Here is a 16936-nt window from a genome sequence, read left to right as displayed (position 1 = left end):
ACACTTGCCTGCCACCCAAGTATTCATTGCCTGCACATTTCCTGGTGATGAATGTACTCTTCAGGAAGAGCAGCTTGTGGTCAAGAAGAGCTGTAGGAAAGCTCCCGAGTGTAAATACAGCTAAAAAAACCCTGATTTTTTTAAAAATTATTAATCCTAATGAGTATTTGCTTCTGTTTCTTTTGCCAAGATTCAACCAACCAGTGCTAGGAGAATGCAAAATTTGCCAGAGATCCGTTACAAGATATGTTTAGGAAAGTATTTGGGATTACAGTACATGTGAAGAGAGCCCTATGCTGTTTTCCCACTGAAGTGCCAATTCCCTTATAGCTGTGATCTCTTTCAGAATAATTTGCTTATAGCAGACATAAGTCTACTTTTTCATGCTGTTCAAGAATTAGAAAAATCAGCCACAGAAATAAGCTATTTCAGTAATCATTACTTTTGGCCTATCAGCTACCACTAATAACGGCCTCACTGAAATCACCACAAAATCAGTAGTAAAGAAACAGTGCTCTCCAGCCACAGCTTCCTCCCAGAGAGGTCTGATAGCATCACTGCAGTACCACTGGCATTGGTATGCTCGGCCGAGAGCGAAGTCAGGCCGAAGAGTGGTTTTATCACTGCTTAAATAGCACTGTTCTTCACTGCCTTCTACTAAAATGCTCTGTGAGAGATCAACTTAGAGATATAAAAAAAAATAAATGTGAACAGGGTAAGAAAGCTGCAATATCTTCTCCTGAAATTACAGGCTTGACTCATCAGAATTTCTCAAACTATATTAAGGTCAAAGTCACCAGTCCCGAGAGGGACATTAACCAGCATCAAGCCTTCAGCACTGGTTTTAAAATAAAATCCCTGTTCTCAATCAACTGAAGCAGTAATGTGTAGCATCCTACCAGGGGAAGAAAACAAACAAACAAACAAACAAAAAATCAAGAAACAAAATACAGTCTTTAAAGGAAAAGGTGAAATATTATTTCTCTTTTTTTGTTTGTTTTTAAATGGATTTAAGCAGCTTAATGTCTAACACTGACATCAGTTCCATGGGAATACCGTGTTGTCCAACCTCAGCAATGCTCAGCAGAGTCCACTGTCCAGGCATTAAGTCAATCAAGAGTCCCAAATCCAATCCTGCAAGAAAATAAGAGCATCAGGGCTCAAGGTGTTGGTACAGTATCTACAGACTTGAGTTTTACCTTTGTTAAACACCAAGGTTACTTTTGAATTACTAACCTCTAAGTTAAAAGCAGACACAAGTAAATAGATTTCTGTCTGCTTAATTTTATCACGAGAGCTCATTCTCACTGTTCCATTTAATACAATCAGCAACAATCAAGATCAGGGTCTGTTCACTCTAGCAACACATCAGAACCTCAATAAATTTGGAGAATAATGTCATGCGAAACGTGGAAGAACAGACTCATTGTTACCAGGTAAAGAGATGAAGAAACGTATGCTCTGCAGCAGATTTGGGGAGGTGGTACTGAAGCCTTGTTCTTTTGTGATTTCTAACTTAACGTGAGCACAGCTGACTACAGAGGATAATTTTCAGTTTCTGTTCATCTGGTTGTTGCTTTGGTGAGACAAGGAATATGCAGCACAGAGCAAATACAGCCTGATGACCAATGTGTTAGAAAAGACAAATCACTTGTGCTTTAAGTAAGCCCATCACAGTGAGCTGATTCTTACAGCCAAGAAGGGCCCAAGGGGCATCAAGTCACTGAAAAAGACTCCAAGCTTCAACAGCTCATCAGCAGATATAAGCCTTGCAAAGGAAAAGACAAATGCAGGGATCCCAAAGGGGTGACTTCAGCACACCTAATGTTGAAATGAGCCTTTGTCACCTTTCAGAGTTGCAAAAGGGATGGTAAGGTGCTAGTCCTGGTCCAGGAAGACTTCTCCTTGCCATTTCCCCACTTCCAAGCTGAGTTCAGGTAAAAAAAAATAAAGACATTACAACTAATTTCTTCCAAAAAATAACCTTTATTGTTTTTGTTGTAAATATAAAAAATGCATTGCACAATAACAGACCTACTGAAAAGTGCTACATATCAACAGCACAACAGACGTTGTGTCATGCAACAGAACAGGAAACCTAGGCAAAGCAAAAGTACAACCTGAAGTCCTCAAACCTCCAACTTTTTTTTTTTTGAACAGCAAGAATGAACTCCATTCACTTAAATACATTTAAATACAAGATTAGAAGAAAATAAGCAATTTGTCCATTATATTGTTAATTAAGAGGATTATTTCTAACTGATATCTTTTGATTCAAAATTCTATTCATGTTGGAAATGTTCAGATATAAAAGCAAATCAGACAATGGCTAGAAAGCCTTTCTATTATATACCTGGGTGCATTTCCTTGCAATTGAATCAAGTTTTACAGATCAATCTATAATTTGGTACTACCACTTCTGCTCTAACACAGAAAATAAGCGTGAAATCCATCCAAGAGTGAAACCAAAGGAAAGCTGAGGCCTTTGCTGATGTTGTGGGAACCGTATTGGGGTTCCATACAAGAAAGCCTTCAAAAGTAAATGATCTCTTTCAAGTTATATACCTCCATTTCAGAGAAATAGGAAAACTCCTGTTATCTTACCTAATCAAAAAATCTCCAAGTCATCAAGACCTGTCCACATTACTCTGAGACTGGTAGGCCCTAAAGCGCCTAAACCTTCAGATTTTGGGTGTTTTCCCTCGCAACAAAGGTGCAAAGGAACACAGTAAATAGAAAAGAAAGAAAAAGGTCAAAGTAGCTGACTATCAACTCTATTTTAGCAGTATCTTCTAGCTGGGAGCATCAAGAAAAAATTATCCGCTGGACATAGAACAGCTTCCAAATAACTTGGAATAAAAAAGCATAATGTTACTGAATGTTTTCGCAGTGAGATTCCCTCTCGTGCTCTTAACTGATCTTCAGCAGTCCTAAGACTTCAAAAGCAAACAAAATGCAACCACTGCTTTCACCTCCATCATGAGAACACAAGCATACACACGCAAAGAAAGAACATAAAAAACCCAAGGATGCAAAGTAAAGGGATGCTATTTTCAAGCACAATTTGACTGCCCTTTGACAGTTCAAGCAATTCCAGATTTAGAGATTTAAGTGTCTTTATCTTTACCGGGTTTTTGTCAAACTTTTTGGTGGGTGTGTTCCTGTGTACAGAAGGATAGAGAAGTCAGCAAGAATAAGGTGGTTTTTTTCCATACATATATACATATGCACACCCATGCACGATTTTTCACAACCTCAGTTTCAGCACACAACCTCCAAAATGCCACGCAGGCAACACACTCTCTTAAAACCAAGGAAATCCTTGCTCTGCCATTTCACCAAATTTTCCACGTAGCATCAAATCAGGGGTAAGAATGTAAGACTTATATCAGATGAATACAGGACCCCAAGATATAAGGCACAGGTGGTAGCATTCTAGTAAGCCTGCCTTGAAGAATGGCTTCCCTGGTGGTCTAGAAAAGCATGGAAGAACACAGCATCTGGATCAACTGGTATTAGTTGAGAACCCAGTTTCTGTGCAGAGATCAGACTGTCCAGATGAAGCAAGGACTTGTCTCCATCTCTACTACTAATTTCTTCATTATAGTTTGCTCCTGGACTTTTCCTGCTTATTCCTCCTGTTAATAGATTTATACACTTCCTTCTAAGTTTATCAGATAACAAGTTCCCTAGAACTTGTGTGTGGGGAGGGGACCCTCTACAAGGTACCAATTAATATAATTCAAGGTCAGAAGGCACCACTAGACAACCTCAATTTGACCTTGCATGTATCACAGGCAAGAAATACTTCATCTAGTCATGCCCTTGTTGAGCAAAATACGTTGGATTTGACTGAACATGAGTCATATTTGCTCATATGGGAATTCTCTGTAAGTCCAGAACCAAGCAACTGAAGACAGATATGCATCATCTGTAACTCTGTGTAGACTATAGGCACAGTGTGTTTTGCTTGCTTAATGTACTTTGGTGATCCACAGGAAGTTAGAATGCTTAAGTCAGAGAAGAAAGTGGTACTGAGTTGTTCTGGTTTTTTGTTTTTTGTTTTGTTTTTGTTAAAGCTGAAATATATTATTTAGAGTCCTCAATCAGAAGGCAGAAAGATTAAGCAGCTTAAATATATAGCAAAGTAGGAACCCAGGCAAGAATTAACACATACACAGTCAATTACTTTTCATACCAATCCTCAGTACTTCTAATGTGCAGAGATAAGATATACGATAGCTTTATCCTCCTGTGTCCCCATATGAAGTGAAATCACAACCCTCACAAAGCTAACGGGTAAGAGAAAAAAAAATCTGATTTGCAATAACTGGGTGATGAAAATACACTGAATCACTGCTTCAAAGAGTCACCACATCATTTCTGGTAACTGCACTACATGGAAACTATCTTTTCACTATTCCTTCCCTCCCTCCTACACTCTTGCCTAAGTAAGCAATCTCTGACTTGGTTTTCTCCCTTCACACTTTGTTAAGATTTGTGGCCTTTTCAAAGTGACATGAACTTTTTTCTCCACCAGAAATTATTAAAATAAGCACTTCCCCCTCCAGTTGTAACCAACTCACAGTACAATGAATGTGATGTTTTTTTTCCATCCACATCAAAACCATTAATGGGTAAAAGTTGCAGCAGTTCACTCATACTTCCCACCCTTCCTAGTCCTTTAAGGTCCCTTTTGACATCCAATTCATTCAGTGAGATTCGAACCAGTAAGATCTAAGCTTAGAAGTCATCATACTTGCCTGGGCTTTGAGGCATGGCTGCACTGCACACTTTGCTTGTTGAGATGTCATTGATACAGCTGTAACCACAACTGCAGATGTGGGTAAAAACATGGTAAAAATCAGGCACAATCACTGCCTGACAAGCAGGAGAATAGTGCAAGGGAGTCGTTCAGAACACACGCATCTGAAAAGTACAGCAAAAATACAAGTGGATCTATTCCTGGACTATTTGTCTAATGAGGTGTTTTTAATATGCAAATATGCGCGTAGATATCTTGGCATCTCAGTGAGATAGCCCAGCAAAGAACTTGAGGGACGCTCCCCAGCACATCACAGCGTTAAGTGACTTCACTGGAATCAAGTTCACAGTGATAAAAATATGAGAATTAAAGTACTGATTAAAAAATTACTTCACATTAATTCATAAAATCATTGAATGGCTTGTGTTGGAAGGAACCTTATAAAGATCATCTAGTTCCAATACATTTTATCCAGATGCACCCAAAATAGTATTACTTATTTGACAAAAAAAGGCATGAAAAACCTGCATATGGGCCCTCCCTAGAAAAACTATTCACTAATTGCTATGACAGTCTTTATACACTGTTTTATTAAATCACCACCCCTGGAAGTCCCTTTCAGCTCCCCCACTCCACAACTCACAGTACCTCTGCTCCGGGAACAGACCCTGGGGCTAACTTTTGATGTATTCTTCTTGTTACAGTCCTGCTCACACGTAAGAAAACTCTGCAATGAAAGCAAATAGCTGCAACATCTCAGAACAAGAAGGAAAAAACCTCAGCACTCTCTATGCCTAGTCCTGATCCCCAAAACCTGCTGCTGCTTTTTAAAGGTTCGTCCCAGTAAGTGGGAAGGATCGGGCTCAACACAGTACTACTGACACCATTTCTGAATGTGTAATATCCAAATTTTGTAGCTACTCTTCATGTTTGCACTGTGATAGCCTGCTCATCACCTCCAGACAGCCTCTTTTTCAAATTGGCAGAAAACTACTTGGAGGAGGTACCAGGAAAACTCTTCCCATACTTTGCATAGCTCCAAAATACTGGAATCAAGTAAGGAGTGGAAATACGTGGGTCACAGGATTGTTCCAGGCCAAATCATGAACAATTGGCCAGTCTGAATGCCCCAGTGTTGTCTAAGGATGGACAGACTTCCTCAACTGTAACAAGACTCAGCTTATCTACAGCAAAGGACAGTACTTGCAGAGACTGCAACAGAAAAATGCTATACAGTATTTCCAATTTTAAACATATCTTTATATGTTTTAAGATTTATATCGAACATAACTGTCCCATTCAGACCAAGCCTGGCTAAGTCCTTCAGGTTTTTTAAATAGAAGGCAAAAAGAGCAGGTGAAGAAGACAAAAGAAACTAAGAACTGACTATAAGCTGGTATGGTTAAGCTACAGTTTCTGAAATAACAAATGCCAACTTCTTAATGCTCAGAACTGAAGTTTTGTCTTTAAAGCACTATGACATTTATCTATGGATGTGTTTTATATGTGCACATTTTATGAGGAAGGCAGATGAACTCTGCAGAGTGCAAGAAAACAGTTTACAGATTAAATGAATATGAAATTCACGTGTCTATCCTGACTGCAGAATCTGCAAGCTAGAACTGCTTTCTTGCACTTACTGCACTATTACCTTATTGCAATGGCTATATCAGGAAAAATAATAACAATGAACTACTTTATTTGCTAGAAAATAAAGCAAGTTTTGAAGCTGATCATATGTAATGGTACACTCATCAAAATTAAAATACACAAAACACAGCCTGAGATTTTAATTCTAGTATTTTCCACAAGTTGACATCACTGACAGATTTTTCTTCTCCTTTGGTTTTTAACATGATCTTGTTTAATTTTACCATTCAAGTAGAATAAATGGAACTGAACACCAGAAAACAAAATAAAAAGCACATTTTGTTTACCAAAACTGAAAGTATTTTTCCCCTTCAAGGGAACATTCTTTGATGTACAAGATTTACACTTCAGAGAACTTAGCACTTGAAGCTGTTTTCCAGAAAGATGTTCGTTGCATACAGATGCATGCTGCATTGATGGAGATATATTGCTGCCTGCAGGATTGAATCCTGCTATATTTACCTGAGCTTGGTGTTCTCACTTAACGGAGTAGAGTACAGCACTGAAGAGGAATCAAGATGTTACAAACAACGTTGCATCACACTTCAACAAATTCTGAAGGCAGAGCCAGATACTCCAAACAACGTCTTGATGATGGAGAGAATTCTTCCTAAAGTGCACCAACTGAAAGGAGACTCACCAGGCTGCTAGACTGGCATGTTCTCCACCCCTTGTACAAGTAACTCCTTGTCTTTGGTTGTTAGGTCTCACCAGCTGTTTCATTTGTCCTGCTGACTGCCTCAGTGGCTTGCTCTGGCAGCCGTGATGGATCTGACAGAACTGAGGTGCTTACACTTAGCTGCCGAAGGCTGCTCAACACCACTATTAAAAAAAAAAAAAAAGCCAGAGAAGAATGAAAAAGCCATTAGTCTTACTGCAAACAGTTCCACACAGGACAGCATGCAAATACTGTGAGGCTATTGTTACAATGACAGAATTATGAAAATACTTCTAAAAAACATGCATACTTGCACATACAGTAACAATAAGTAAGATGTGTAAAAACTGTGCCCAGAGAACAAGGAATAAAGATCTACCTATTTCTTTCTACTGAAAAGATGCAATTCTGACCATGAGTGTAAACAATTGCTGATTTTTAAAGAGGTAAAGGGTAAAGAAATTATACCCAAACCAATGGTCATTTTAATGGGAAACACAAACTTCAGAAGTCTTTTCCTTCATGAGACAAATAACACTTCCACACTTTATTCCAACTGAAGTTAAGTATTTGAACTCTAAATGCAGCTTGAGACTGTTTAAATTCTGGAATCTGTATTCAGCAATAATTTTTTCTGTTCAGTGTTAAGCAGACAACTTATAGTCAAAAGTCCTTTTCACTGTTCGCTGCAACAGTAAGAAGAGATTGAAAGTCATATTGAGCATTATACTCTTCTGTCATACGCTGACTCTCAGGAAAAGGTATTACCTATGGACTCATTTACTATGATCTTGAATTACTGCTTGATAGAAATCCACTTACTTGGCCTCAGAACAGGGAGGGAACAGTGCTGATCCAACCAGGCTATTGCAGTTTGATTCAGATCTTTAAAGCTTGCTGTCGAAACCATTCCATTGAAGGATTCAAACAATGGCTTAATAATAATGCTGAACTGTAAATCATCAAACGTTAAGGGAGACAGCAAAGGAGTTCAAAACATTCTAAGGGAAAAAAAATAACACAGCTCAAACTGCAGGGAAAAATTTGAACTTCAGTTGCTAGTTCTACCAGTATTGATTAATTTTTGTAAAATTCCTGTATCTGAGATTGACCTAATCTCCTGCAAACCAGCTGCATGCTAGGAACTATCAGGTTCTTCCTTTAGCTTTCTGTAGTTAATGCTTGCAAGGATGGGCCATGAGCTGCCAGTAACATTCCTGGCAGTAAAAGAGCAGACAGAACTCTCACCCTGTAGTGCGTTAACATGTACAGAGCATCACCAAAAGCCTTACTTGGCTGCATCCCTCAGGCTTTCAAAACAGTTCACTGTAACATTGACATGGTAACTCACCAAGTAAATATACCTAGTTTAGAAACTATTATCATACAACTAGCTTCTTTAAAACTCATCTGAAGGCTCAGAATCTGTGGTTTTACCCTGTTACCCCAGACGGGTTTTTCAGACTACAGTCAGCAACGTGTGAGAATGTGGCCAAACTGATCTCCATGTTGTCATACACTCCTATCTCTGTCATTGTGACTAACAATCAAGGTAGGTCCAGCAACTGCCTGGAATACTCTTGGGGATTTACATGTGTTTACTTGTACAGAGTGACTGTGTACCCTTCTGCTGATATTCTACTATGCATAAGTACTTTATCCTTGGGTTATCTCCAGTAGTCCAAAAACAGATAACTCATTTCCCTCTCATATGCAACAGAAACCATGGTATTCTCATATTTGTAAAGAAACTGCCCTTCTCTCTCTTGCAGTCATTTCATAAGGAGATTTTAAAAAAATTACCTCAATCTCGTAACTTTTTAGTACATGACATTCAGAAACATGTCAGCAGTAGTTGAGGTTTCTATCCAGTTGTTGGACAACTGCCCCCTCACAGCTACAAAGAGAAGATGGGAAAGACTACTTAGCCTATCAACCTTGTGTGCAAGTTTTCAAAACTGACACAACAGTTTCAGTAACTGTCTATAATAATGTTTATATTTTTTTTAGTCATCTTTGCAGTTCTCAATAACTCTTTGCAAAAAGTGAAAAAAGCTACAGTTAGAGAAACACTTAATTGCACATTTCTTGGAGTATAATAACCTAATGCCTCTGTACCACATTTCTTTCAAGTTACCTCCAATACTTTAAAGTGAACAAATTCTGCCTCACAACAACATATAAACTATTTCCATGCACAGATGTGAATGAAAGCTCTAGACATGCATTACTTTTAACAACTTGGCTGAAAGTCACAGCACCAAAACCCAAATTCTTTTTTCAAAATACATTAGTACCAAACCTCAAGTCCAGCAGGTCGATATGAAAGGATACAATCCAGAACTTCCAGTTCTGGAGGGTATTATTTCTCACGTACTCATCAAACATACTCCTTATGTGGTCAAACCTCTGCCATGTTACTGGAACACCAGTAGCAGGGAGCCGCTGTTGGCAAGAACTGAAAAGAAGATGCTCTGAGGTCAGAATCTCCACCAGTAAGGATGAACTTCTTTTATCAACTAAATTATAGCAAGAGAAATGTGTGCAACCCCAGTACCTCAGACTGAGGTGGTTTCCCTCTGCATGACCCCCTTACCCTGAGTTTGTTACGGCCAGAAATATAGTTTTCCAATCAATTGTATTTATACTCATGCAGCAAAGCAATTTTTCAAGCTGCTACAAACTCCTTTTTACAAGCCACATAACTGAAAGCAGAGTATAACAGAACAAAGTAGTTTTTGGTATCCACTCAGAAAAAGGCACACTAGGAGTCAAGTTAAAATTTACAGACTAACTCCTGAACAGTGTTACAGAACAAAATGTTACAAAGATTCTTAAGAAACAGATCAATTTAAAATAAAACCAAACAGAACTTATCATACTTTCTTTTTCTTTTTTTTTTTTTTTTTAAGAAAAAGAAAGATTTTGATTTGCTGATAAATCTAACATAATGCCTAAGCCTAACACTCACAGGGGTTCTCAACACGCTTTTCAATAGCACGTAACTATTATAAACCCACAGAGGAAACAGGCACACCAGGAGGGTGAGCTGACTTATCAGTTATGTTCAGTCAGTGGCATGCTCCATGATTCCAAGTCCTACGTTATCAACCACATCGCTTCCAGTACAAACTGAGTGCACGAGGAAAGAAAAGTGCAGCAAAGCCATCGTGAAGAGTAGGAGCGTTTCATCCCCCAGTGAGCCTAACTTTAATAAAGAATCATCACTGGTTTCTCAGAATTCTTCTAACTGATCTAACGCATCTTTTCTGATGCTGCCACTGTTGTGCATTCAAGCTCTCAGAGCTTGCTGAAAATCCACAAGATTTGCTACCAATGCCCATCCCATAACAACTTTGCTTTTTGTTTGGAAGTTGGTAGCACTTCTGTTCAATACCCATCTGTTGTTTGGCATGACATCTGAGGCAAACATCCCCTGTTGTTAGCCAAAGCAACATTCAAGCTGCTCTGCTTCATGACAGAAATCTCCCAAAATCTCACATGATGGCAGCGTTTAGCTCCTCGATTTCTTCCCGAAGGCGCCTGGTTTCCTCTTGCATCTGTGTTCTTTCCTGCTGTAGTTTAGCGATATATTCTACTGTTTTCTGGAGAGTGATTGCATGGCTGATCTAGACCAAACACAAACATAGAGCTCACTTTCTGGAACAAAGCTAGATGGATGAAGAATTTGCTTCTAACCTGCGGTAACACCCAGAAAAGCACTTCAGCACCTTTTAATTTCCTCCAACCTGCCAAAGCACACATAGGTACACAGAAACACTTAATACTGAACTCCTCATTTATCTGACTCCCATCTAAACACTAATACAGAGAAAATGGTGAAGAGGTTGTTTTCTTCCCCAAATCACATCTTCTCTATTCTGTTGAAAGCAATATATTCAAACAGTTTATTTCATTACTGATCCTCTAAAAATGCTGGCAGTACTGAAGGATGTGCTGCACCTGCTGAAAAATGTATTGTGCTGTTAGAAGCATTGTTCCTGGCTGACAATTTAGTCTGGGAAGCCAGAAGTTGTTTGAACTGAAGGTAACGTGGCCTAGCTATCACCAGAGGAGACAAACAACATCATAGATCTTTTTAAAATACACTTCCAGTTCTGTGGAAACAATTAAAAACCTGTACTTCAAAATGAACATTTCACTGAAGTCAAATTATCAAAAAAAAATCACTACCTTTCAAACAGGCTATAAAAAGAAGCAGCGAGATTCTGATAATTTATTGCCCACACATAGAAAATAAAATGTAAACACATCCATGTGATGACAATAAGCCTTCATTTTCTCCACATTTCATGAGGCAGTGGTATTTAAAGGACGTTTAAAAAGTTGCTGTGCAGAGAAACCTGTATTTTAATCACTTTAGTTTCAATTTAGTGAACTAAGATTAACCAGCATCAAAGTTCTTAAGCTTGACAATGAGAAGGGATTTTTGCCCCTGTAAATCTACACACAAGAAAACAAGTGACAGGGAAAAACTGAGAACACGTGAAAGGCTATGGGGTACAAGGGCAAATTCTTGAAGGCAGATGATTGATATTAGATGTCAGGAGTCCAAGAGGGGTTTTCAAAGTAACCTAAAATGGTCAGACTCCTAACCACACTCAGGAAGTAACAGTCTAGAACGTGCAGCAAGTTTTAGAAATTTCAGTGGACATTTTTGGACATGTGTGAATGGTAATTGCAGTTGTACAGCACTGCTCTGCCATGCTCTTAGCTGCGGTTATCACAGCACGAAGCCTCTGCTAACAAACTGCGCAAAGGTATGCTTATTAGCTCAGGCCAAACATAAAGGTATATTTTGCCAGGCTCAACATCTTACCAACAGCATCTATACCTGGCTTCTGGCTGGCTCATCGTTCAGGAAGAACAAGCTCACAGTACTGACTGGACACAGCTTTTCGAGTCCAGCTCTGGGGACCAGAACCCCTCCAGAATGGGTATAAAAAGGCAGTACATCAGAAGTAAAGGTGACCTAATAGTAAATGTACTTATTCTATCCTGCAAACGTGACAAAATCTTCATTACTGGGGTTCTAGCAACAAGAATTGTAAAGATCAGTTTTATTCTTTCCCTGTTGGCTTTAAAGCTCTCATCAGAGAGGACCTGATTAACATTTGAAGCTGCATCAACATATGCAACACCTAAAGGGCTCTCACACATTGACTGTAAGCTATGAATTTATCATCCTTCCCTTTCCAAGCCTCTCATATTAAGCATCTTCACTAACTGGCATAGTCAGTCAACAGTGGAGAGAGAATTCTTTTTCAGAATGGCTTTCTTAAACTCCCTGTAAAACCATTAGTGCTGCCAGGTTACTTACCAACTTGGAGTTCACTGAAACCAAGCTGTTCAGGATACTGCAGCCAATCCTGATATTAAACCTTCGTTTCTGTTCTGATGAAGTACGCTTCATTCTTTGAGTCTGTGTAAATAAAATTATGCTGTTTTCCTTTACTGTTCTACTGCTATGATTACTCCTGCTATTCAAGTCCACAGTGTCATTTTTGCTGAACTGCGGTATTCATTGTCTTCCCAGTCCAAGCCATAGGATTGTAAACTTGCAAATGATTTAAGTGATTAAAATGAAACATGCAGAGTATTAAATTCAATTCTAAACCTTGTAGAATTTCCTTCAAGATAAAAATTCCTATTTAAGATCTTAAATGTTTTTTTTTCCTGATGTCAAATTCTACATTTTAGGCATGTAGTTAGGTAGGATCTTGTTGAAGTCTTTACGTTTAGAACAATTCATATATATATATATATATATTTTTTTTTTTTACTAATACATACACAGAATGTCTATTAACATTGATAGGCTTTCTGATTAAAAAAAAATAAGACAAATCCACAATTCTGGCCTACCCTGAGGATAAAGAGTTTGTCAGGAATTAACATTTTCCTTTGTAGCATTAGAAATCTTGAAGTTGCTTCCAGCAAAACCCTTAGAAGAAAATAAGTTTTCTCTTTGAGAATGCGTTTTCCACAGAATGAGGCTTTCCAAGGACAGCCCACCATCACCTCAGTTCACAAGTAAGGAAAGCAGTGTAGTGAAGTATAAGTCACTGCAAGTCAATGCAAGAAAATAAAGCACAGATTTCCAGTGCCCTTTAAGTTTTGCCAACCTGAAGAAAAAAAACGTTACCACGCAATACAGAACTGTTTAGCTTAACTGAGAATGCTGAGGAGCATGGAGAGCACATCTAGAGACAAGGAAACAACACTTTTTCTCTCATTTTTCGGAAGAATTAGTTAATACACCTGCAAAGCAATTCCTGCTCACACAAGTGTCTTCAAATAGCCACAAACAGCCATAACGCCCGTCACACCGCAGCGCCTTTTCTTTTAAGAAAACTGCTCCATCTAGTGGCCACTTTCCCCACTACTGGCCTGTCCCAGTAACCTGTCTCTCAGAAAAAGGAAAAACAAAAACAAAAAAGGAATTCACTCTATTTCACTCCTGAAATATTTCACAGCTCTAACTCTAGAGTTTTTGTAGCTGCTTCTCTGTAGAGCTGCAAAGCATCACTGGAGTCACGTTAACTCACTCAACAGGTCAAGAACTCATCCTCCAGCAATGGCTAAAGCTCTGCACTTGAAGAGCTCCAACAGACAATGGCAAAAAGCCACAGTTTGTAAAACCAAACGTGACATCTCTGACCAAATAAAATGAGTTCCAGCATAAGACTCCTCTGAGCCAGAGCAGGAACCTGCTGTCATGTCCATAAGGACTGCAGAGGTACAGTTAAGCTTAGCCTCTTAGCCTCTCTGGTGAGGCATCTCTGAGGAATGGAGCAGATTAAAGTTCAACATCTTAAATTGAACAGAGCAGCACAGATGGAGCGCAAGCTAAGTCCTCAAGCACAAGTATTCCACCATTCCTGAAGCACAGCTTACTCTGAAGTCCATGCTCAGATAACAGGGAAAAAAAGTAACTAACAAGGGCAAAGAAAAGCACCGGAAAAGAAAGAACACACACCTTAAGTGCAGCCATTTGAGAATCAGTGGCAAGTTTTCCTGAGCAGCTGTTCTGAGGAGACTGTGGACTGGGGCTCTGCTCTGAGGTGCAGGGAGAAGCCTGGCCAGAATTCTGACAGTCTCGGCCTTCATAAAAGAAGAAAGACAAGTCATTAGCAAACACTATTCTGTAGCAAATAAAACTGCTGTGAAGATTCTATTTGAAACACAACTGAAATGCAGCGGACATCTAAGTTATATTCATTGATATAGCAACCACATGCTACACATGGTAGAAAATGTCAAGATTTCTGGAAAATTTTAGTATTCCAGGGCACAAGGCTAATGGCATCCTGAATAGCAATATATCATACTCCTTTCATATCCACACAAACACACGTACAATCAAAAGCACACAGGATCTAATTCCACTATGGCACTAGACTCCCCCATTTGAAGCCATAATGGCTTAAGTATTACTCTCATGTCCCTGACCATCTACCAGCAAAACCAGCATACCTGTCTAAAACAGGCCCAGATACTGCTCTATCAACGTGTGCAAGAGGAGTCCTTACACTTATCTACCATTAATGATTGTGTCTGAGAGTATCCAATCAAAATTATAGTTAGGATACCGAAAAAACCTATTCAGCACTTCCTACACCAATGCCTTTCAAATGAGTTTAATTAGTCCTCTGTGAATACGATGGAACATAATTTTAGAAAGGAACCATTTTAGAAAGCACAAAGTCACAGTTTGTGGAAACGCTGCATATCAGTTTAAGAAAAAATTGTCAAAAGCTGGATGCAACTGAAGCAGAAGGGAAGAAGTGCCCAAAAAGCTTTTCCTTCAAGAAGTATCCTGGAATCTTCAAGGCCCATTTACACCTTACCTAATTAATGGAAACATCTGCACATGCAGGGGAGAGAGAATGCTTACAAATTTCTAACTTACTAGGTGTAGGTGAGGGAACTTGTGAACTGCTATTGTGGGAAGGAACTTGCTCTCCTTTCACCAGCACATCCTGGACTACATTAGTGGAGAAGAGGTGTGAGACCGTGGACTGGCTTTGTTGGCTGCTTGGCGCCTGCTGTGCTGGACCAACCAGAATGTTACTACGGAACTCTGTCACGCCAGGAGCCTGGGAGCAGCACATAGGGGGAAAAAAGAAAAAGGGAGAGAAAGAAGGAGAGAAGGAAAAAATGAGAAGGAAAAAAGTATTTTGTTATCTTGTCTTTTGCTAAAAATAACAAATTAATACACCACTAACAATCTGATGACATGAAACTGATACTTAGGGAACTGTCAGGCACTGAAGCCAGACTTCTGGCAGGAAACCAGTATCCCTTCAGAACTTAATGTAGTATTAGAACACAGCAACAGCACAACACACTACAATCTAGTTCCATCTTTCTGTATACAACATACTGGAAAACCCATTCAAACTCTAGACACGCTTTCCAACTTGTAAATAGAAAGGCGAGTACCCTAGGTTCTTTCTACCTTCTGCATAGTTAATGAAAAGCAGAAACCATCCCCACTAGGAGTACAGTGTATGCATTCCTATTTGTAATCATACTGTGAGACAGAGGCTGTGAAAACTAGATAGCACTTTCAGGCCTACAAAGTACTTAAAATAAAAATAAGCAAACATAATACAGACGGCACATATATGCTGGTAACAGTTGAGAATTCGTGGATTAGTTACCCTCTTGAGCACATTATGGCTCTAACAACTTACAACACACAGACCTTAAGAAAACCAAACATTTTAAAAATTCTCCTTACTCTGGCAATTCCAGCTGGTGCAATTTTAACATTAGACTGAGGCATGGCAGGCGTCAAAATCCCCTCTCTTTTTAAAGGTGTGGGAGTTACAATCACAGCTCTGGACTGTCCCTGAAAGGCAGCTGGAGAATACAATTAAGTTAGAATAGTTGATAGAATAGATGAGACAAAAAAAAGGAAGGTGAAGATTATTATGTACAAAATTATGAAAATACTGGGTACTGAACAGGGGGAATGGGCACCCACGCTGTACTACTTCACTGCCTTATAAAGTGCCACCAGTTTTGTGATAATCTCAGTTCCATGAGTCCAGTGCTTCCTTGTACGTACATTGAATTCTCTTCCTCACCACTTCACTCTACTAGCATCTGTCACCACCTGGTTTTACAGCTGCTTTATATGAGACAACCAAATGTGACTGCAAATCATCAAATTTCCAGAGAAACTGTTAGAGGACCAAGAATTCTACATTGCTATAAGGCTAGAGTTAATTGTAAATAGCAGCAACTGTCGGCCCAATGAAAGTTTATTAAAAAAATTCTCAAAAATAGCCATCTCTATAGGAAGTTTGCACCTATGACTGGCATTAGAATCCTCACTCTAGAAAAGGTGGGTTTTTTTGTTTGTTTGGCTTTTTTTTTTTTTTTTTTTTTTTTTTTTTTTTACCTCTATAGCAGTTAGGGTCTTCTTAGTTTAGCTTGCATAGATGTATGCTTCTCATAGGGCATTAATGCCAACATTTGGCTTAATTATGCTATATTATCACTAAGGGAAGAATCATGCAAAAACAATGCTTCTGCATGCTTTTTGAGAAAACTTAAGCCAAACTTACTGAATATCCCTCTAGCCTGTGTATTTGTTTCAGCTCACTTGCTCAGAATATTTACATTGAAGTGGTGACAGCAGAATTCTTTCCCATGCGAAACTGTTTGTCTGATGAGATAATCTTATTTTTAAGTCATTATTTCACAAGACAGTAAGCAATATACATCCCTTTCCAGAAGAGATTACAATGCAGTTCACTTTACAGTCATGAGGTTATTTGTTTGTCCTGAACACAGTGACACCTCAATTAAAAGTAGTGATGTTTACACTG

At 38.9% G+C, this 16936-nt stretch overlaps 1 protein-coding gene across 6 annotated transcripts in view; it reads right to left on the bottom strand.

The window, feature by feature from the left end:
• Positions 1 to 1966: 1966 nt before the first annotated feature.
• MLXIP (MLX interacting protein) overlaps positions 1967 to 16936 on the bottom strand; it is a 45654-nt gene continuing 30684 nt past the window's right edge. For all 6 annotated transcript variants that reach the window (XM_015275579.4, XM_046901259.1, XM_046901260.1 and 3 more), the window contains 8 exons: positions 15841 to 15962; positions 15007 to 15193; positions 14074 to 14198; positions 12415 to 12516; positions 10575 to 10702; positions 9408 to 9531; positions 7896 to 8025; positions 1967 to 7237 (listed from right to left, as the gene is read on the bottom strand). In XM_015275579.4, coding sequence (XP_015131065.1) covers positions 7116 to 7237; positions 7896 to 8025; positions 9408 to 9531; positions 10575 to 10702; positions 12415 to 12516; positions 14074 to 14198; positions 15007 to 15193; positions 15841 to 15962 — 1040 coding nt within the window. In that variant the 3' untranslated portion in view covers positions 1967 to 7115. The remainder of the gene's footprint in view (positions 7238 to 7895; positions 8026 to 9407; positions 9532 to 10574; positions 10703 to 12414; positions 12517 to 14073; positions 14199 to 15006; positions 15194 to 15840; positions 15963 to 16936) is intronic.

Source organism: Gallus gallus, chromosome 15, assembly GCF_016699485.2.
Source record: "Gallus gallus isolate bGalGal1 chromosome 15, bGalGal1.mat.broiler.GRCg7b, whole genome shotgun sequence".
Lineage (NCBI taxonomy): Eukaryota > Metazoa > Chordata > Aves > Galliformes > Phasianidae > Gallus > Gallus gallus.
Note: the sequence above shows the minus strand (reverse complement) of the source record. Positions and strands in the feature narration are given on the sequence as shown.